The sequence below is a fragment of the Pholis gunnellus genome, assembly GCF_910591455.1.
Source record: "Pholis gunnellus genome assembly, chromosome: 5".
Taxonomy (NCBI): Eukaryota; Metazoa; Chordata; class Actinopteri; order Perciformes; family Pholidae; genus Pholis; species Pholis gunnellus.
Genome location: NC_136531.1, coordinates 24127065 through 24149473, shown reverse-complemented (window position 1 = coordinate 24149473; position 22409 = coordinate 24127065). Strand labels below are relative to the sequence as shown.

The following is a 22409-nucleotide window of genomic DNA, read 5'->3' as shown; positions in this document are numbered from 1 at the left end:
GTAGTAGTTAAAAATACTTTTTTTTTCTTCTTTTTTTTTTTAGAAAGTACTCCTGGTCAGAGCTCTCCGAAGAGTTGATTCATCGCTTGCTTAAGTTTAGGTGCCTATAAATAATAGTCAGAATCCAAAATCCAATTTGATGTATAGCTTTTGGAAAACAGCTTTTCCCGACATTTTCACATCTTCGCGGGTTTAAAAGGCGTTCCAAACTGATGACAGTAAAGTCTTAACCCTCCCTGTTTTGTTTTTTCTTTCAGAAAAGGGAGTGATCGCTTCAATGGCCTAGCCGTCACAGGTAGACCTCTCGGCGTGACAGCGTGAGGCAGGACGTGGTCTTGTAGTCGCCTCCGGTGCGCGTCAGAGGTATGACCTCGGCCGGGTTCTGGCCTTCTCCTCCTTCCTCCTCTTGCTGGCGCCTCCCGAAGCCTGCGCTGCTGAACGTGTCGTAGGACGCCGAGGTCATCTTGCGGTTCAGGAGGTTGCGGTTGTGGTCGCCCATGTTCCTGTTGCGGTCTCCGCCCCCCATGGTGCCGAGAGGATCCCCGTTGGCCAAGGGTAACCTCTGACCTTCTCCGCCGCCGACCACCCCGGGCTCCGAGCTCCCCGCGCTGCCGGCGCTCTCGCTGTCGCTTTCGTGGTCGTTGCCGCGGAGGTTGTTATTGTCGTCCCCGGGGGCGAAGGTGGAGAGCCGTGGGGGGTCGCTGCCGTGGCGCTGGCGAGGCGAAGGGCGGACGGGCATCCAACAGGTGTCAGAGTGGCCGAACTCATCACATTCCCTGGTGCACTTTCCTGTTAGGGCTACATCTGGCAGCTGCCTGGCATCTGGAAAGGCAAAAAGAAAGATTGAAGGGTGAAAAAATGATTTTTCTTTTGTTTATTTCTGTCTTCATTTGATAGTTTTAGGGTGAGACAAGAACTATGGGGAGAGAGATGACCTGAAGCAAAGGGACACAACTAGATTCAAACTGAGGATGCTAAAATGATACGGTATGCGTCCAAACCACTGGGCTCCCAAGAAGAGACAATTAAGGATGTCTTCTTTCAGCCTAGTGGAAAGAAAACTAGTTTTAGTCTTGTTTGTGTCTGTAGATTTCTGCTAAATGTATCAAAAGCTAGCATTAGATAATTCTTCATTTGCATATAACTTTTCAGAAAACTAAATAAAAATAAAAATAATAACAAATATTTGTCTTAATATATTAATTAATCAACTGGGGAAGTTTCATGTTTAAATCTATTAGTTAATTTTTTTTTACCCTATTCACCTGTCTGTAATGTTACAGTACACATTTAAAATGAGTATATTCTCAGACTCTGAATCAGAAATCTCCGCTTCAGTACCAAGACAGTGTCATTCCTATCTATATTCTGAAGGTTTTTACAGAGGGGTTTGTTCATATATAAATCAAAGCCTGATTTATACAACATTTTATTACTAAAAAGATGGTGAAAATTGATTTTTTTTTTACGGCTGTTGACAGTATTGTCTGATTTATGGAGTGATACAAAGAGACATCCAATATTCCCTCTGTCAAAACCTTTGACTTTAATATGTCAACACAATGAAACAATAATTCTGAACCTGGCTTTATCCAACGTTCACATTACTGTTGTGGAAATGTATACAAATCAACTCATATCTGATAAGACAGTGTCTCATTTAAACATACAAATTCAGAAAACGTGTAATACAAAAAAGAATTGCCTTAATGTAAGCAATCAACTGGGGAAGTGTCATGGTGACATCTATTAGTTAAAAACCCATTTTTGTCCCAGAACACACGTAGCTCAGCAGAGTACAATGCTTTTGTTCCGTGGTGGGCGTGTCAGACGTTGGCTGGGTTGCCAGGTTGAGCGCAGTGGCTCCACGGAAAGAACATTATATTTCCCACAATTTAAGCTTCTGCATTTTTCAAATGCACTAGTATTATTCAAACGTATTACGAATACGTGTATTGTTACACCCCTAGAAACAAATAATAACACGTAGCTGTGGCGTCATAATGAGGTTATTAGGAGGTGGTTACACTGTAGCAGGACAGCACTGAAGGCCCAGGTATAAAATGCACGGCCCGCCACTGCAACCGACACAATGAATTCTCTGTTCTCTCCATCTGACCGTGAAGGAAACTTATTAAAACTCCAGAATATTCTCAAGACTCCGCACGTCGGTGAGAAAGCATCATTTAACCCCACAAGTACAGTCAGCAACACACCAGGGTCATAGTGACCTTGGTGTGTTGCTTCACTTGTTCCATCTCTGGCGTGAGCGTACACAGAGAAAAGAGGAGAAGAAGATGGAATTTAAAATAAAAAAAATAAAAAAACCTTTTTGTGTGCTATGTCTCCGTCCTTGACAAAGACCCGGTCGAGAAAAAAAAGGTAAAAACACAATTTTGTTGGTGAAAAGGGAAGTTTTGGGCTGCCGACTAAAGGCAAGGCCACCGACGAGCAAACCGTTAGCTTTTCAGAAAAAAGCTTTTCAGGTGACACACGCTTTCACACAAACATGTGTGCAGCACACACACACACACACACACACACACACACACACAGGAAAATTCCTTTATTCTATAAAACACATTCCCTTCACGTGAGGAGAGGAGAGGCTCCTGAGACCTTGGCAGCATGCATTCACTGTGGGTGTGATTGTGTTTGTGTGTGTGTGTTTTCACAGAATACAAAGTATGAAAGTATCTGGTGGCCTCGTGACTGCAATTTCGGAGTGACTTCGATGAATGTAATTGGCTGTTTTACTGTGCGACTGTGTGCGTTTGCTCTAACCGTTCTCCACGTGCTCCTCCTCCCCCACGCTGCCCTCCGGTGTGGTCCGCTCGTAGCCCTCCTCCGGCAGCGGCAGCGCTCCGAGTCGCGGCCCCGACGAGCCCTTGCTGCTCGGCGTCTCCGAGTCCTCCAGGCCGCTGTCGTAGCAGCCGGCGTCCTGGGGCTGGCTGACTACGGAGAAGGTCACCCGGCGAAGGGTTCCCTGCGGGAAAACAGAAAACACACGGGATGTGGGATTAATCATCCTGGATTCCTAATCGGAGATTCTAAATCTGGGGATTAGGCAGGAGGGGTGGGCAAGGGGGTCCGCAAAGACATATTGAGATTAACCGAATCGTGTTCGCCTTGATTATGAGCTTAGCTGCGACAATGCAGGGTAATAGCCATCAACCAATCGCGGCGGTCATTCAAAGTTTTCCATTGGCTTTTAATCCCAGTTTAGATTAATGCTGCTGGACATGGCGGATGTTTACGAACCTCTGGCCGGCCTGGAGACACTTATTGTTCATCGGGACTGGAGCCCAGTAGTAGCAGCTGGGCGATATAGAGCCCATTGTCAAAAAACACTATGAAGTGAAGGAAGTTGGGTTCTATATTTTTTATGATTGTCAACAAAACCTGCAATGCATTGATCTCATTGAGAAGTCCGGTCTGTGTATCCAAAGCCTGACGTAGCTCCGCCGTTTTGAATTAAACACATCGTTGCAATGGGCGACGTGTTCCTTTATAGCGAACGGCATTGGGCCGAGGGTTCATTTGAAGTCGGTCCCGGCTGCACCGACCTGGCGTGTGTACAGAACGGTTGTGTGCATAAATATTCACCAGGTGACCAGATGTGTATTCATCCGCAGCGGAAAATAGTTACTCCTGTTAGAGTTACATTTGCTTATAAAAATGCAGTGTCCATGTGTTTTAGGTCTATGATTTCATCTTTTTTTCAAATGAATCTACTGTATTATTGTATTCATGAAATGTTTTTTTAAGATTTATATCTTCTGAAGGCTGGATAGGAACCTTGGAATCTACTAAGAGACGGATTAACGCATTGTTGGTTTTGGTCAGCACCCATCACCGTGAACACAAACCAACAGGCAACCTACCACCAATCCTACAGGTAAAAGGGGTGATGATTCAGTCACGAATCACATCGTTGGCTCAAACTGAGCATCGCACCTGCTGCGATTTCAACACTCAAATCACCCCAGTCTAGTTAGCAGACCGGTTTTCACTTTGGAGGAGAAAAAAAAGAAGAAGGGCGTAATAAATCCATGCTGAGAGAATATCAGAAGGAGTTAAATGACTCCGTCTGGCCTGGAGGGATCACTCTGCACCAGGAAGCCCATTTCTTTACAACGCCCCTCCTATCTCCTCTCATGCTCATTTATCTATTCGCAAAAAATGACATCCCTTTCAATTTAGATATGCTTTGAAACACGCGGCGTATAGCGAGAAAGTGAGGGGAACAGAGGGAAGACGCAGATTAGGGCGAAAAAAACTTTAACTGGGAACATCGCCTCGGGATAATCTGGAGGGAAACGGATGGACGGCTGGCATTAAAAGCCCAAACTAAACCAATTGTTCTTTTCCTTCCAAACACCCACAGAAAAATGGAACGTTTCACCTAATGCACAGCTAAATTAATTAAGTAAGGAAGTGTGTGTGTGTGTGTGTGGGGGGGGATTAACGGAGCACTTGTTTTTTCCGCCATTTCTTGTCACACACGGGTAAAAAAAAAAGGGATGAGAGAAACAGACAGCAGAGATTGTGAGCACAAGCAAGACTGAGGAGGAGCTATTAGATTCTAATAGAGAAGCAGCAGTCCTTGGAATCACAGTGGCTTCATCTTGACTCTCCGCAGAGAGAGCAATGTATTTTTAGAGCATTAGTTCAGATGAAGCAGTCCGACCTCTTTTTTCCTCTTTTTTCAGACCAAGGGGCAATGGCACAGAGAAAGAAAAAATGGGCGAACAAGTGAGAGAGAGGGAACGGGTGAGGATCATGATTTGTTTTCTTGCAATAAGAAAGAAGTTAATCGTAAGATCTCATCTCATTTTTTTAGAGCAGTGCCATTACGAGGTGTAATGTTTTTTTCATGATGACGGAATAATTATTTCATGATAATGATGGTTAAAAATGAAATGATCCCTCTCCGGCCTTCCCTTCAGAGGTACAATATGAAACAGGAAGAAAATGAGATCACTGTAGTTTGGATTAGCCCCAATTTGTCAAGTCACGGAGCAATGCATCAGATTGTCCAAAAATCGACACCTGTCAATCTTTGAAAAAACGTTTAGGATTGATGAGGATTCTGGAAATACCTTCAAAGTGTTTTCAAACAAGATCAATGCTGCGTTCCATTTGAACCTGGTATTTAGAATTACTGGGTCCCCAGTCGCCTGAATTCGGATTTCTGACTCACGAACCTCACCCACCCCAACATCAAAATCCAAGATGGCTGCTCCTCTGCGCATCAACAGTAAAAGAAGCTGTAGTATTATGCACTTCTGTCTCATTTGTGTTTCATTAAATCAGCCATACATACAGTACTGTCCAACTTCTATCTGTGGACATGTTGCTACGCTGTTTGCATGCCCAAAATACCGGCGTAATGCATTGTTATCAACTTCTATTGCTAACAATAGCTAACAATGGCTAACCTGGCTGGAGCAAGCCACATTAAGTTTCACCAGTTATTGTACTGTAATTGTACACACTCAGGTGCGACGCCATTGCCAAGTACAACTTCCTATTTCCGAGGTAGATGGAACGCATTCCACGAGTCTACAGCCATGCTAGCAGCTCTGTGAGACAATGCTAACATAGGGATGCTAAGCCAGTGCTGGAATGTAGCTAAGTACATATACTCAAGTACTGTTCTTAAGTCTTAATTCTTTTTTTTGTACTTGCAGTTGTACCATTACATGCTACTTTTTACTTCTACTCCGCTACATCGCAGAGGCAAATATAGCACTTTTTACCCCACTACATTTCAGTGATAATTTTAGTTACTAGTTACTTTGCAGATTTAAATTATGAACACAAAATATAAATCAACTGATAAATTATTATATTATTGTAAGTGATGCATGACACATTATGCATCAATAATTACAATCCAATAAATCTTTACTATTCTCAAGAACAAGTATTTACTTACGTACTTTAAGTATATTTTGATGCTAATTCTTATACTTTATTTGGTATTTCTTAACTGTAGTATTACTACTTTTACTTAAGTAAAAGATCTGAGTTCTTATTCCACCACTGTGGTAAGCGAGTATAATGTTTACCACGTTCACCGCCTAGTTTAGCGTGTTAGCATGCTAATGTTTGCTAATTTGGCACTTATCACAAAGCACAGCTGAGGCTGATGGGGATGTCATTAGTATTAGTATTGGAATGTTTCAAACATCGCTGAGTATTTATATTTTATAATGGATGCTTAACTATATGTATGAAGAAAGGGCCGAACTTGATTGACAGACAAGGAGAGAGTTACTACTGTTGGAGGCCTGCTGCTGGTTGTTTTCTCTGTGTGTTGTTCTCTTACAGAATTCATCTGTTCAGCCATGATTTCATCTAATTCAATTTTCCTCTAACCCTCTTTCTGCCTAGAGCTGCCCCCTTCCATTCCTTCACCCTGATACATTTATTTTCTATTTCTCTCCTCCCTCCCTTCCTTCGGACGATCCTGCAGTCAACTCTGCTTTTCACAGCTGTAACTCTCCCTTCTTTCCTCTGTCCCTCCCTCTCACTCCCCCCCAACCCTCCCTTCTCTTGCCCGTCAGCTTTATGACGTGGCGATCGATGATGTGTCCTTGACCTCGTTATGAGTCCCTCTCCTCTTCCCTACAGCAGGCTTTATTGACCCATAACTCTCTAACCCCCTTTTTTCCCTCCTTTTCTCTCATCCTCCGTTCTCTGAACGTTCTCTGAACGTTCTCTGAACGGAGGATGAAAGTCTTGAAAATGTCTTGTCTCTTCCGCACAGTATGTCTCTGTCCCTCTGGCCTCTCACCATTGTTGTCTCACTTTTTTTTATTTTTCAAAATGTGTACTTATACTTCCCCCCCTTCCCCATCGTTTCCTATCAATAAGCTCTTTTTAAAGCTTCTATCCAGCTCATATCTTAAACGGATCTCTATTTATTTCCTGTCTGCTTTACCAGCTCATCTCTTCCTCTAAAAAAACAAACAAAACACCCGAGCGTCCCTTGATGTTTTTCCAACCTGACTCACTAAGCATGTTTGTGTGCGTACGCATGCTTTTTATTATTTGTCAAGAGCTATCGGAATAAAGACTGATTACTAAATATCTGAACGTCGACACACCCACACACTTTCGAACACAGACGCATGTGGATGAGTTGGCTAAGGTCCAGCGTGGCCTATGAATTCATGCCTGATGGAATATTAATTGAGTTTGACGGAGGACATAAAAAAAAACCTTCCCCTTAATCTGACACGGGCCATTACAGTTCAATACTGACATGGGAGCTTCGCTCATTTGCAAGGCGCTGGGAGCGTGTCTGAGTGGGCGCATTGAGAGCATTTTGTGCGAGTGTGTGTAGCGCAACTGTACTGTACAAGCTCATGAGCATTCCTGATACAGTATGGGAGATCCTGTGAAGTTATTTCTGGCAGAAAGGTATGAATCAAACCGATGCATGATGGGTCTGAACTCAGAATAAACTTAACCATCTGAATGTTGCAGCTCTGAAGGAACCGTGAAAGGAAAAAAAAGAAAAATGCTCCCAATATAGCTTTCATTTCAGGGCTAGAGTGTCCGGCGCACGCGCGGGCGCGCGTGTGTGTGTGCATATGCTTACGAGTGAGACTTCGCACCTTTGTGTTTTACTGCGGTGTGCGAGACTTTCAAAGCCTGCAAGATGTGTTATGTCAGCCTGTGAGAGTACACGTGTGTGTGTGTGTGTGTTTCGCAGTTCGAGGTGGCGCATATGTGCGTGTGTGCGCAGGTTGGCTCAGTCATCAAGGTAATTAGTGTGTAAACCTCATCGCTGTCGGTTCAAAGAGAATTAACGAGCTCTGGTTAATTAACAGTCTCCCTCTCTCCTCGTTACATGTGTCTGCGTATTCAACACGTGTGCGTTTTTTGCGCGCGTATGTGCGACATCTGCGCGTCTGACTCGTTTGTGCGCATCTGCAAGCGCGTTGGGACGTGTGTGTATGTGTGTGTGTGTACTTGTGTTCGTCTATGCCCTGCTACGCTCTGGTCTGCATAATTAATTGACAGGATGCAGTTTATGCATAAACCAAAACTACAAATACGGTTGCAGGACTAAGCCCCGTTTCCCTTTTGGCCCTCTGCTCAGTCTCGTTTGTTTTTCACATCATCTAGGTACGGAGAAGAGCCACCATGTTACGCCTGATTGTATTATGTATACGGTTGGTACGTATAGATTGGTTCCTCTTTTATACATAACAAGTATTTCGCTCATACCAACACTCAGGTCACGTTGCACACAAGCAGAGCGAGGATGCATAATCCATAGTTGACCATTATTTTAGATACACTGTTTGCTTTAGAGTCAACATCCAGCACACTAAACTCTTAATTCATTTTCTGCACCAAAATGACTTATTTAAGGCTGATGCCAACATTTTTTATTACAATCGATATCCACCGACAGTGTGTGATTGCTTTTTGCTCTTCAATTGATATTTGATCGAGTGGATGTAGCCAAATTAGTTGAAGAGGGCTGTTCAATAATTGCATTTGGACTAAACAGCTCTCAGATTGATTCTAATTACGTATAAGACGTTTTTTCTTGCCTGCTTGCTTTTCTTTAATAAAAATGCATCAGACTGTGACAGACGGAATTCATACGTTTTAATGAGGGATGATATCTTCTCATATTTCACAATTGTTCATCAGTTACGAAAGGCCGTTCTGTCGCGCGTCGTGATGGATTTTATTTTTTTTTCTTCGCCCACTTGCCTCCATGTTGCTGCGTGTTAGCGTGTGGTACTGTGCCGCAACCGGAGGTAGAGGAGGTTTTAGAGGAGTTTATTTTTTTCTCTCCTGTGTTGAAACGAGGCAGAAGTCGGACAGTTCCACGAGCCAAATGTCAATCAAGCAGACACCTGGCATCCAATTTGTAATCACTCCCTCCAGACGGGTGAGTTTTTCTAACGTTGACTGAGGGGTGTAGCTCAGCGTGTTAATATCCCCGCCGGCCGCCCGTCACTGGTGGGTTTCAGCCTGCGGACGTGTGGTGTTTAACGCCAAGCATCCATACGCCTAAATGTGATTATTTTCATGCCAGAAACAGGATTGTGACCCTCGTGGGATACGGAAAGTCTCAATTAAAGGCCAGATTTATGGAATTCTTTAAGTGGCTTAGCAGCTCCAGTGGGCAGGATGACCAATTGAATGATTAGAGAAGGTTCAATTAAATAATTACTTTAAAAAAAACCCACAATTTGAATACGTGAATAAAAGCTTAGAACATGTTCTAATGCTTATAGCTGTCCGTACTGGACAAGCATGCTTCTGATACTCAATGCAAGATCAATAGTCTATTATCACTATTCATGTCATCAAATTACGTCACCGCATCCTGTCTCTCATAAAGCGATAGCTTATTTACTACCTAAAAATAATTGAGCTGATTAAATGTCAGTCTTCTGCACATCGCAGTGATAACAGAATGCGTAAGGTGATATTGCACTCTGCTTCCACAGCGCATAATGAAAACTAATATGCTTCTGTTGACACCACATGGGTATAGACCCAGACTTCATATCTGGAATGCTGATCAGGGGAAATGACCTTTGCCTCTGCTCTCTTGTTTTGCCTCCGTTTAGAGTGCCGCACTAATGCAGCCAGCAACCGTGTGTGTGTGTGTGTGTGTGTGCTCACTCTCTGAGAGCAGAGCGGGTGTTGGAATGAGTGAGCGAACTGGGAGTTTATTATAATTCAAAGATTCTTGAGATGTGAAGAGTTTGTGTTGACTGTTTATTCTGTTTGATTTTAAAGCTTTTAAAAGCAGGAACGCCGTCACTTTGCCAGATTAAACTGTAAAGATGCTTTGCGCGGCGAAACTAACGGCATGGAACGATGTGCACTGTTGTTTAATGTGTATATTTAAAGTGAACAGAAGACGTGGCTCTGCTGGTGGCGTGTTTCAATGTGTTCTTCTTTGCCACTCTGTACTATGGTTTTCTATCACTTTAAGTGAGTTTTATTTAGATTCTCACATCCTCTCCAGATGTCTTCTATTATCATTATAACAGATTTTTTTCCCCCCGCAAGCACCTAAAAGTGTGAAGTTTGGTGGTGAATAATCACATCAATGTCTTGGGGTTTTAAAAAAAACAAGTCATCTCATCCCTTTTCCTCCGTGCCAATGAGGCAAACTAAGAACACAAAACTTTGACTAAGCGATGGAGTCGACCGGTCAGAAGTCTCCGTTCTCAGGTCACACGTGCTCGAAAATCTCTGAAGCATTTGTCAGGAAAAATGTCTTTGCTGTCGACTGTTAAGTTATGCATCAAAGGCAACAGGGGGGAGGGTGGAGGGGTGGAGACGGTGAAATATCCTGACAGGAAGCATCTCGCGGGGGCTGTGCGAACAGGACAGACGTGTTAACAATTTATTTGAGGATGATATATTTACACCGGGTTATTTAAATATAGAACTCGTCTGAAACTGTATTTGCTGTAACGTTGGGGGGGGCGACGCGTGCGGGGACGCTGGAATGCAGTTTCCCCGGGCTATGCAGGAAGGAGCAAGACGTCCTGTTTACACGGTGCACGCGTCGGGTCAAGCAGACAGGTGAAGACACCGAGTGGGAGAGAGAGAGAGAGAGAGAGGGGGGGGAGTCACACGATGAATAAAACAACCGATAAATGGGTGAAACACAAAGACAGGGCTGTTAATCAGTGCGTGTGGCAATGTACCGATGATGAAAGGGGACCCGACTTGTACAACTCTGACCACAGACGGCCTGAAGTAGAAATGAAGAGACAAAGAATGCCGTTTTGGTTGAGGGGGGAGAGAGGGAGGACCGCTGTGGTATTTGCAGAATGCAGAAAATGGTTTGGAGCAGGTTGAGACTCGGCTCGGGTAAAAGGGATGAAGCAGTACGAGCGGCATGTCTTCGGCTGTCTGACTCACAGATGTTGATGAGCCGAGGCGCCTTGTTACCACAACACACACACACACACACACTCACACACTCACACACTCACACTGGCGGCTTCCATGCGGATGCCGTGAATCCACACATTAGGCACACCTGCTTGCTTGCGCTCACACTCGCAGGTGTGCACGTACACACTCGCTGGCACGTTTATAACTATGCAGGCGAGAGTGTGTGTGTTGCAGTGGGACCACCTCTGCAGTAAGAGCAATCCCTCCCTCCTCCATGCTTCTGCTTTACCCCTATACCCCCCCCCCCCATCCCCCCCATATTTCTCTGCTTCCTCTCACCCTTCGCTTCGCTCTCCCTTCTCTCATTTCCCCTTTTCTCTGCTTTCCTCTCCTCTTTCCCCTTTCATCCTTCTTATTCTGCAGTCCAACCCCCCCCCCCTCCCTCTCTCTCTCTCTCTCTCTCTCTCTCTCTCCCTCTCTCCCCATTGCTCCCCCTAGAAGCAGGTGATGTAGAAGGGTGCTCAGCAGTATCTGACTATCAGGCCTGACTCTGTGAGAGGAATGATAATCACTGTGCTGCACTGCAGAGAGAGAAAGAGAGGAGAGGGAGCAAGGGAGAGACAGGGAGAGGGAAGAAGGGAGGGAGAGGGGAGGCACGAGGCTGAGGGAGAGGGGGGCAAGTGCGGCAGTAGGCAAAATGATGCGAGGGGAGGTGTGTGTGTGTGTGTGTGTGTGGGGGGGGGTGATAGGAGGAGGGCAAGAGAGTGGGACAAAGAGAAAAGACAAAGAAAGAAAGAAAGAAACAGAGGACTACGGAAACGGAGCAGTGCTTTAGTAACATGCCTCCTCTGTGTCGTGTGCCCCTTCTTTCCCCACCGTATCCTCCTCCACTCCCTCCATTTTTAACCCCCCTCCTCCTGCACACACCTCCAACAACATCACTCCTGCCGCCACAATAGCTTGTAGTACAGCAGCCCCGCGGTATGAGGGAGAGCCTTAGCCTTGTGTCTGAGCGCCAGAGAACATTAACTGCAGCAGCGAGGTCATCTGATCGGCACTATGCGGCCCCTCTCTCCCTCCCTCCCTCTTTCTCTCTCTCCACACTCCTCACTCCTCTCCACACTGCTGCAGTCTGCCCCCCCCCCCCCCCTTACCCCCGTGGCCGCCAGCGGAACTGCCGTCCACGCTGCTTACCGGCCCGCCCGTCCCGGCAAACACTTTTTGCAACGCGTGTCCGCTGCTTGCCGGAGCCTGTCGTCCATAAATCACTTTCTCTTACGGGGAAAAAAATTACAAGCCAAACCCGGCCTCATCAGCGCTCTCCTAACTAGCCACTGTGAGTGTGTTTGCGTGTGTTTTTTTAAGGTACGGTTTTGTGTGTGTGTGTTTTATGTGGAGAGACGCAGGGAGAGAGAGAGACACCGCATGCGGGTTCACTGCATCGCCATCCGCCACAGCTTTTGTTACCATCAAGCTGTCCACTCTGGCATTGAGCTTTCTCCCTTCTCCCCGTCTCCATCTGGGCTCTCTCCACCCTGCAGATACACATTGAAAATCACTGACTCTATTCACCGCATCGGGCCTTTGAAACGTTTATCCTTTTGTGTAACCGTGGCCGTCCATGGGGGACAAAACAGAAACAAAAAGCTCGTAGAGCGAGGACGTGAAGCGAGGCTTACCGGACAAATGCCCATGATTCAGATTAGCTCCTTTGTTTGTGTGTCGGTGTGCGCGCGCGATCGTGATGTTCATCGCTTTCCACTGCTAGTCCCTAAAACAGTCATCGCTCTTAATAGCCATGACAGCGGCCATTGTTGAGAAAGATGCAAACAGGATGGTGGCGTACAAACCGGCCTTGTGTGTGCGTGCGTGAGTAAGAGAGACCATGCATATGTATGCCTGCTATTTAGATGGCATTTCACTGCCCATTCTGTGTGTGTGTGTGTGTGTGTATGTGGACCATTAGACTAATAGCATGCGTGTTAGGAACAGGCTTTTCCCACCCACTGCTATTGTCCATTAAGCTTGACCAGAGGAGAGTGAACAATGGCTTCACTGTGGGGCCCAGTGTATGAAGAGAGAAGTGAGGATGAGGCTAAAGATACGTCGTCCTGCAACACAAAAACACACACACACACACACACCTACACACAGGGCTGGCAGATAGGCACACACACGGAAGCACAACCTCCCTGTTGAGAGTGATTAGGAGTGCTGCTGTGAACAATAGACAGAGTCAATAAAGGACCTCGGAGACATCCGGATACAAGAGCGAGGTCTCTATCCCCCCCCTCCCCCCCTCCTCCCCACACCTCCACTTCCTCCCCCATACTTTCTCATTCTCTGCATCCTGTTCACTCTCTCCTCTCTCTGTTTCTCAATTTTTATCACCACAAATAAAAAGGCCTCTTTCTCTTCCACTTCCAGTAGTTCCAACAAACTATTTTATATACCATATCTGACCCCGGCTTTGCTCTCTCACCTTTTCTTTTAGTCTCTGTCCCCTCTCTCTCTCTCTCTCTCTCTCGCTCTCTCTCTCATATATACGCGGTTTCCTTAGTGGCGCCCCTGTCTTTTTTGTAAAACGGGGCAGACGGGCTGAGCTGACAGCGGCTGACGCGCCGGGACGTCGTGGCAAACTGAAATCCATCCCGTCAGTTTAGAATCAGTGTCACTCATTTTGCAAGGTTAAAGATAGCTCTGGCTAATGTGCTATCAGACACAAACAAACACTGCTCGGGCCTTTGCCGCGCGCGCACACTCACGCACGCACGCACGCCCTCACTCATGCCCTCACTCACGCCCTCACGCCCTGCTCTCCAGGAGGGGACCGCATCGACTCACCCACCTACACGACCTCAAATGGTAACGCGGCACATCTACGCGTGAGAATTGGACGTGTGTGTGAGCCCCACGTCGGCCCTATCACCCCTCCCGTGACAGACACAGTGCCACAGAAATGTCTTGGGGCACCTCGCCCAACGTCTCGACAATAGTCTCAGTGTGTGTGAGTGACAGAGAGTGACTCGGGGACACAGAGGGGGCGTTATGCTGGGTAGACGCTACGCACGCACACACACACACACACACACACACACATTAAAAGAGAGAAGACAGTGCGCTCTTTCTCTCCCCCCTGCGCTTATTCCTCGCTCCCTCTCTCCCTGACGCAGAGACTCCATCATTCTCACACTCTGTCTCCTTTGACGCAGAGGAGAAACATAAAGCAACTGCCCCCCCCCCCCCCCCCCCCCCCCCCCTCCCCCTCCCCCTCTCTCTTTTTCTGTGTGTGTGCGCGTGAGACTGTATAATTAATACGCCTTTCATTTTCTTTGAGCTATGAAGTATGCTTTTGGTATGCAAACAGACCTCTTGCATGCGAGAGCGTGTGTGTGTGTGTGTGTGTGTGTGCTGTTGAATACACCAGGGAGCGAGTGCAGCGGCGGGGCCATTGAGCGGACGGGAGAAGGAAGGAGGAGAGTTAATGAGAGAGCGAGGGAGAATCCGACCCGTTTCCCATCGATAACCTCACGCCGCACTTCAAGCGCATATACGCACTTGGGCTCCATCTTTGCAGGCGCCTTTGAAAAAATTATGGTTCAGCATTGAGGTTAAGGAGCAACTCCAGTGAAGTGGTATCCGGCAGGGTCTCAGGGAGCCGAGCCGACGCTGAGGAGTCGGCCGGATGATTATGCGACTCCTGACATTAAAAAAAAAAAAAAAAAAAGGAAATGTTTAGAGATGCTAATTATTCCGCAGCTACTGCAGTAAAGGAGTTAAGCAAAGCAGTCGAAAACATGTTTGCTGCAAACTAGAACTACAGGTATAGGCCGCTCTAATTAGTTCTAATGAGTCAATGTATATTAATGTAAGTGTGCCTCAGCCTCACAGCGGGGGATTTGTCAACAGCAGGGATGCTTTGTTTTCAGGTCTGCATGTTAAGAACTATTGACGAGTAATGATTTGGCCTTTGAAATGTCAGAGGAAAATTTGTAAAATGCCAGTAACCAAGTTGATGATGTTAAATTGCATGTTTTAACCAACCAAATTCCAAAATATCCAGTTTATTATCACAGCTGACGAAGAGAATGTTAAAATATCCACATTTCTGAAACTACAGCGTGTGAAAATAATAGAAGAGCTAGAAGAGTCTGATAAGTTTAGAAAGACGACATCTATTCTCAAATCACAATACCAATATATTAGCGACACATTGTCCAGCCCTATACTTGGACAATAAACTGATTATCAAAACGTAGTTTCTCTTGAGCAAATAACCGATCAGTCGTGGAATCATTTCAGCTCTAAACTACTTCTTTTGCACGGTGACGCTCTGCTGTGAACACCACGTATCCCCACGGTGTTTCTTTCTTTCATTAACGACAACATAGTCTTGTTTTAAGCTTGGGGATCATTCCTTTATGAGATAGGCCAATTACTTTTTTAAAGCCTATAAAATAAAAGATTATTTCACTCATTAATCCTCCACCAAAACTGAAAAATCACCCAAGATGCCGTGGCTTCGACAGGACAGCAACAGGATACAGTTTGCATGACTTTGTAGCGAAGAGCTTAATCTCCGCACCGGCTAATGTCTACGCAAGTTAGGAGGTGCTGTGTGCAAATTGGTTTCCTAACAATCCAGATCTCAGGCTTATATTCTACATAAAGCCCCATGTGGGAGTAGCGGATGAATTATTGAACCATTCATAATGATCATGCTATGTGAGAGGCAACACCACTTTGTAAAAACTCACGCAGAGCCATTTTGCTGCAGCAGCGACTGGCGGCGCGCACGCATGAAAATAACACACGCCTCTTAGATACCCACTTAGTAGTTTAGTCAATAATTTGGAATTCAACGTTTGATCACCCTTGAAGCTGACGCTGCTTAAGATGTGGCCAAGCAGCACACTTGACTTCCGCCTTTTAGAGGAAACAAAATACCCGCGGAGAGCATGTTCAGGTGAAATCGTCGATTCAACATCATTTTTGATGGAAGGCTCCCTGCGACGGATCCGCTGGATTATAAAAGAAGAAGAAGAAGAAAAAAGGCCGTCGTCAGCGGAGGCCGGCGTTAAGAAGCACTCTCACACATCTCATTCTAATCAAAGCCTGCTCTTTTTAAACAGCCGTGAAAGCTTTCATGTTAACACGACACCGCGACCAAAGCTTTAGTCGTGCTTCTAAAAAGCGACTGACCGGTCAATGGGCGCGCGTACGTGTGTGTGTGTGTGTGTGCCTTGCACCTGACAATACACCATATCTGTGTCCACACACTCGATCCGCGCTTCTCATCTTACCGGTGATACTGTGTGTGACTCCCCCCCCGACCCGTGCATGAATTTGCAAGCAATCCCCCCGCCGTGCACGCCCCCGCACGTGTGTGTGTGTGTGTGTGCACGGATGTGTTTATTTTTCCAAGCCGTCTCAGGTTTGTCGGCTCAGATGTGAGCGTTCTTTTTCATCCAGCCAATTAGAGGTTGCCATTTCCTCCCCATGGAAACCTGTTTGGGGCTCTAATTGGCAAATAGATTTGCATGACTTTGATTACATTTGTTTTCCCCGTGTGTGTGTGTGTGTGTGTGTGTGTGCTGAAGTGTGTGTGCGTGTGTGTGTGTGTGTGTGTGTGCTGAAGTGTGTGTGTGTCTGTGAACGTTCAATAGGAGATGTTGTTTTTGTTGGTTTCACTTCCCACTTTTTCTTTTCCTCAAGTGCTGTTAGCCGCCATCTTCATCATATCTGTGTATTTGTGAAACAGGAGAACAGAGCCTCTTAAATAATGCACGTGTGACTCGTACACCTGCGCGGCGCTGACCCGTTCAGAAGCAGCTTTGCTGTACTTGCTGTGCAATTACCCGCGCTGTAACGGGAGCGAGCCACTGATTTACAGTGCAGTTCAGTCTGTTTGTGAGGTGCGTTATCGCACATGTTAGGGATGATAGCGGTGGTTCAAGTTATCTGTAATGGCCGCGGGAGGGAAGCTAAAAGCAGTGCGGTGTGTGAGCGTGTGATTATGTAGTCCGCACGAGTACGTGTGTGTCAAGCAGGTCAAACTATTCTAAAGCCTCCGTCTGACGGCACCGGGGGGGATTTCTCTCCGGGCGCCGGGACCGGCGAGCTCTTGTAGTTCGGCTCTACCTGTACAGGTGGTGCGCCTCTTATCTGGTCTATTTCTGATATGAACAGGGCTGAACAAAACACACACACACATATATATATATATATATATGCACACACATACAGTACATTGAAAGTGGTTTAATATGGGGCATTGCTGCAGGCAGAGGCCAGCCCACTCAGGTTTATGTAACTTCTGCGATAGGGCAGGTAGAAAAGCTCTCATTCTCTCACACTAAAATAGCCCGAAGAGTCTGAGCTGGCTTTACTCATAGAGTGAAGCCCCCCCCCCCCCCCTTCCTTCCAACCCTAGACCCAGATACCTCTTTTCAATCATTTTCTGTCCATCTCCTTCTCCATTCTCTCCATCACTTCCCCTAGGCGATACCTAAGAACACATTCTCATCTTGTATCTCCCTAAACCACTCATCCCCCCCTCATCTCGCCCTGCCCGGATCTCATAGACCCCCCCCTCATCCGTCCCACATTTTTTCTTTCTAAGCCATGGGTTCTGACCAGGAATTTTCTTTTCTCCTCTTCCACTCATTTTCATGTCTCTTCCTCTCCGCCCGTTTTCTCTTCCTCTATCTCCATCTTGATCTTCTGATTTATCTATATTCCACCAACAATTCTAAAACAGATGGCTACACCACGCCTGGGGCAAAAACATTGGCTTTGGACTACAGCGCTACCGGGGCCAGTCTTTCACACTCATGCAAGATCTAATAAGCTGATATCCGGCGAGAAATGTGCTCCGATTCGCCAGTGGCAGAAATGCATAAACCATATTGCAACAGTGCAGATATTCACACCTTAGGCTTATTCCTTGGTAGCGTGCTTAATTTGATCCAATTGGGGGGGGGGGGGGGGGGGAGTACAAAAATGAAAAGCAAAGATTAAAGTGACTTTAACCACGAGCTAAAACAGAGGGAGAATGGGGAGTACGAAATAGAGAGGATTGCTACTTAAGAGCCATTTGTACAATTTTAAGAAACTATTAAGTCTTATTAAAAAAAAAGAAGTTTGGAACCATTAAAAAAGCACGTTGTGAAAAGATGGTTCCAGATGGAGAGTGATGAAAAGAGATGAAACCACTTAGGAAGAACAGAGAGATCAATCAGAGGATAGACAGACGGAGGAGGAGGATGTGTGTGTGTGTGTGTGTGTGGTGGGAGGGGGAGCACACAGACATTGGGGACGGAGGGTTGGAAAGAGGCACTTTTTTATTGGATGACTTACAGAGCGATGACGTAGGAAGCAGACAGTGCAGGCCGCTAGTCGATGTAATATTCAATCATTCATAATGCTGTGCTTCTCCTGTCATCTCAGTTTTATACGTTTTGTACGAGTCATTCTGCAGTTTGTATTTTCAGGTCTGCATGTGCTCGTGGGCTTAATGTTTTTGAGTCTGAACACCACGTTCCTGTCTGTATACCCGCTCGCAAATGTATGCATTCAGTTTCATGGCCGCAAGCTTTGTTTTCCAACTTGTGAAGCTGGAAAATAATAATAACGTGCAGGTGTGTCCGTCTGCGTGTTCACAGACTCCTGACAGGTTTAGGGTCTTTACACACTAAAGAGCAAACCACACGTGAATGCGTAAATACTCGCAAGCAAATATTTCACATCAAAACTATTCAGGCTGTGATGCAAATTGGTTGCAACACTTTTTCAATAAAAGGTTCGACATGTTTTTGCAGGCAGAGGACCAACGGGATCCTATTGACCCAGACCAGCGTCTGGCAGTCTGTCTGAGGTAAACTGATGTGTAGCCTAAGATACTGTGAGCTATTTTATTGAGTTTCCTTTTAGAAAAATGATCTGTTTGAATTTGCTTCTGTTAACTGTTACGCAGTGAACTGTATATGCCTCGGGCTTTTATTGTGAAATGTAAGAATGGAAGGAGTGGAGGTGGTCTGTAGTCTTCTTCAGAACAGCATGATGTTCATTGAGTAACTTATGGTCCATTTAGAGCCGAATAATCCATAAAGCAGATAAATGCTTTAGGGGGCGGGCTTACTGTGATTGACAGGTCGCCGCCGCATGACCTAGAGACCTATACTGCACCTCTAAGTCCCTCCTCCGCATTCCTAATATGGTAACTTCCGTTCATTGGTTGTGAAAAAACGACAACATGGCGTAATCCAAGATGGCGAACTTGAGGCTTCATAACGACAGTCCACAGACCAACTGGTCTGTAAGAAGTGGACTACGTCCATAGACTGGTCTATGGTTGTTGTACACTAGTGTACTTTTTGAATTGTCTATTCTGCACAATGTGATTGGTTGATGCCTACAATTGCAGTGCGACGGCTCAGGAAATGCCGCTTTTTCGGCAAGTATTATTAACATTCTGTATGAAAACACTCGTGACAAAAAGAACAGTTTGAAAACTAAATATTGACATGCAAATGAATCGCACGAAGTGGAGGACATTTATCGGTTTGGTTGGAGCTGCAATACCACCGATGTCCGTTTGTATACAAGATCCCAGACTAATGATGTCACAGAACCAGGTAAAAGACCTAAGATACACCCTAAACATGTGACGTGTGAATCTGCATAAGCCCTCCAACAGAGGGAATGAAGGCAATGGTAGGCTTTCTGTAAGATAAAGTGCTTGTTGGATTGTTGTTCAGTAACTTTGCAAACAGACGATCAGACAATCACGCCCACTGTGCGTACGCATCGACTAAAAGAGTTCTGGGAGACGGTGTGATACAGCCAGGTATAAACAATTTGACGTCGTACGGCCCACTTCGCTTCAGGCATACAGAACTTTTAAGCTACATTAAGCTTGAAGCCATAGCAAATAGGCGAATGTGCACAAGTTCCTCTGATTGAGCAGCACCAAACTTGAATGGACCAGCATTATAAAACGAAGGAAACATCCCGCAACATCCGCCAGCAAGGTAAGGCAAATCACCCTTCAGTTTGATTCAGTTTTTGTTGACCGTTCACGTTAAATACCACACAATCCGAAATATTTAATTGAGCCGAGTCCAATTCAGTTACATTCTGAATCCATTCATGTCATTTTTTTTATTCATCCTCGACTCAACACCACTTAATGCACGGGAGATTCTTTTGTGTGGGCGGATAAGACCAATCGCGGGGACACTAAGCTGTCTTGAATCCCTGTCTAGTGTGAGAACGGCAGCCTTTTGTTTAGCAATATTGGGTAAAATTGCTCAACCCGCAGACAGCCATTAAGGTAATGGTGCAAGGCAGACGGGCTGAATGCAGAGCAGTTCAATACAGAACCGAGTCTTCAAGAAGCAAATAAAAGGAAGCATCGCAGCTAGGGGCTTGCTATGTAGGTCTTTGTGTGTGTTTCAGTGTGTGTGTGTGTGTGTGTCAGGGAGTTAAGAGAGAGTGTGTGTCTGTGAGCCTCTACGGATGTGTGTGTGTGACTCTAAGAGACGGTGGGCCCGTGCATGTGATGCGATCCAGAGGGAATGGAGGAAGAAGAAACTGATGTAAGAGCCGGAAAACTTTACTCCCCGCTCATGTGTCATCATATTCTTATCAGAGCCCGTCTGCTCGCGGTGAAAAGTGTATATGCATAAGGATCTGGGAGGGTGTGTAATTATGTGCTATTATGTACACACACACACACACATGCGCGCAGACGTCCGTGCGCGTTAAAACCACACGTCTGACTGAGTGTCTTTGCCTCAGTTTGTCTGTGCCGGAATGACTTCCCCCGCATTCTTGACATTTTTAGCGGGGAGCTGGAAAACAAAAAAGCTGAAGGGAGGAGTTGTTAACACGGGAACATTATCGGCCCAACGGCCTGTCTGCGTTATCTCTGGTGTGGTACACAGCCAAGACAGACGGGGGGGACTTCCAATCACATTTTCCAGCTTTTGGGTGACCTTGATGTGTGAGGAAACACAATTTCTCTCTCCCTCTGCCTGGCGCAATCTCACTCCCTCATATTCTCCCCCGCGCTTTGTCTCTCTGTCTTTGTCCCGGGCTCACACACATAGAAACCCACACACATCTTTCATTTTTTTCCCAGGTTTTTGAGGACGTTCTGCTGACTTTCCGCCCACGGCTCCTAAAACTCACCCACCCCTTCACCTAAACTTGATCTCAATCCTGTTATGATCACCCAAAACCTTAACAGTGAAGATGACCAAAAAAAAAATGTAATGTTTGTTCAGTTTGTCCAACGGAGGACATTTGAACTCAGCCACAGCACTTTCTGCACTCAGCTGCAAGCACTGCAGGAATATTTTCATGAGGAAGCGAGCGATGAAAGTTCCACACTTTCAGGTCAAAGTCACTCCGCTGAGAAAGACTGTGGGATGCGACCTTGAGCTTTTTTCCCTGTACCATAAATGATGCTCAGTCTGTGGCTGATGGTATGTGACAGAGATATAAATATTCAACTGCCAAAGGAGCTGAACTGCACCTTTTTTTAAACACAGCACATTTGTCAGGCCTCCATATAATCCTGGTCAAGGGGAAAATCAATATTTACAGGGTAAGCGTGTGTTTCCACCTCCACCGCCGAGCATCCAACACAAACTCACATCTGTCTCCGTTTTCCCGTAACGTCTGTCCTCCGTCTCCCCTCATCGTCTCTACCTCTCTGGCTCGAGTTCCCTCTCTCACCTCCTCCCTGTCCCCTCCCCTCCTTCTTTTGTCTGCAGGTCAGTAGATCAGGTTTCAGTCTGGCTCGTCGGGCGATCCCTGCTTTGGTTACCTCGTCCCTTGCACCTCTCGCTTACCCCCACCTCCCTCCCCCCTCCGACTCACCCCGGTAGCATATGGTCGACCTGAACTCGCGGTGGCTTTTAATAAATACATCAGCGGGCTGCTATCGCCGTGACAGGGGTCACGGGTCGATTACAGTGTGTGCTGGTGGAACAGAGGGTTGGAGAGAGGGCAGAGTGTGTGTTTCTGTGGTTGTTTCTGGTTGACACTGCCTTCGTGCACTCCGCATGTTATCGCAGGAGCTGTGCGCGCGGATGCCTGACTGCGTGTAGGGGGGGGGGAGAGTCCGCGACAGACGTTCATCATATTTAATCCCGGAGGGATTTCGTTGAAATGAAAAGCTGCTTTTCAATTTTATAATCCGGTAGACCTAATCCCTCCGCCGGCGCCCGTCCATACAGTCCAATTAGATGGACAAGTCCGGGCCAGATGAGTCCCACTCGCCACAAAGTTATCACTGTGGTTCGTCCTTGCTGCGTCAAAAACGCTGCGGCGCCCCCGCGACGCCCCCGCAACGCGCTGACCTTCACAAAGTGCTGTGAATCTGTGCAATGCAAAAAAAAACTGCGCACTGTCAACCCACCTGTTTCCACTGCAGTCTTGGCCTCGTTAACGGAGCATTGATTAGACATTGGATGTGTGTGTGTGTGTGTATCGGGTTCGAT

General features: G+C 46.2%; 1 protein-coding gene across 1 annotated transcript in view; it reads right to left on the bottom strand.

The window, feature by feature from the left end:
- Positions 1 to 240: 240 nt before the first annotated feature.
- Positions 241 to 22409, bottom strand: part of pcdh7a (protocadherin 7a) — a gene marked incomplete at its 5' end in the record, with an annotated part of 36176 nt that continues 14007 nt past the window's right edge. Inside the window, 2 exons of the mRNA XM_079158792.1 lie at positions 241 to 822; positions 2785 to 2986. Coding sequence (XP_079014918.1) covers positions 290 to 822; positions 2785 to 2986 — 735 coding nt within the window. The 3' untranslated portion in view covers positions 241 to 289. The remainder of the gene's footprint in view (positions 823 to 2784; positions 2987 to 22409) is intronic.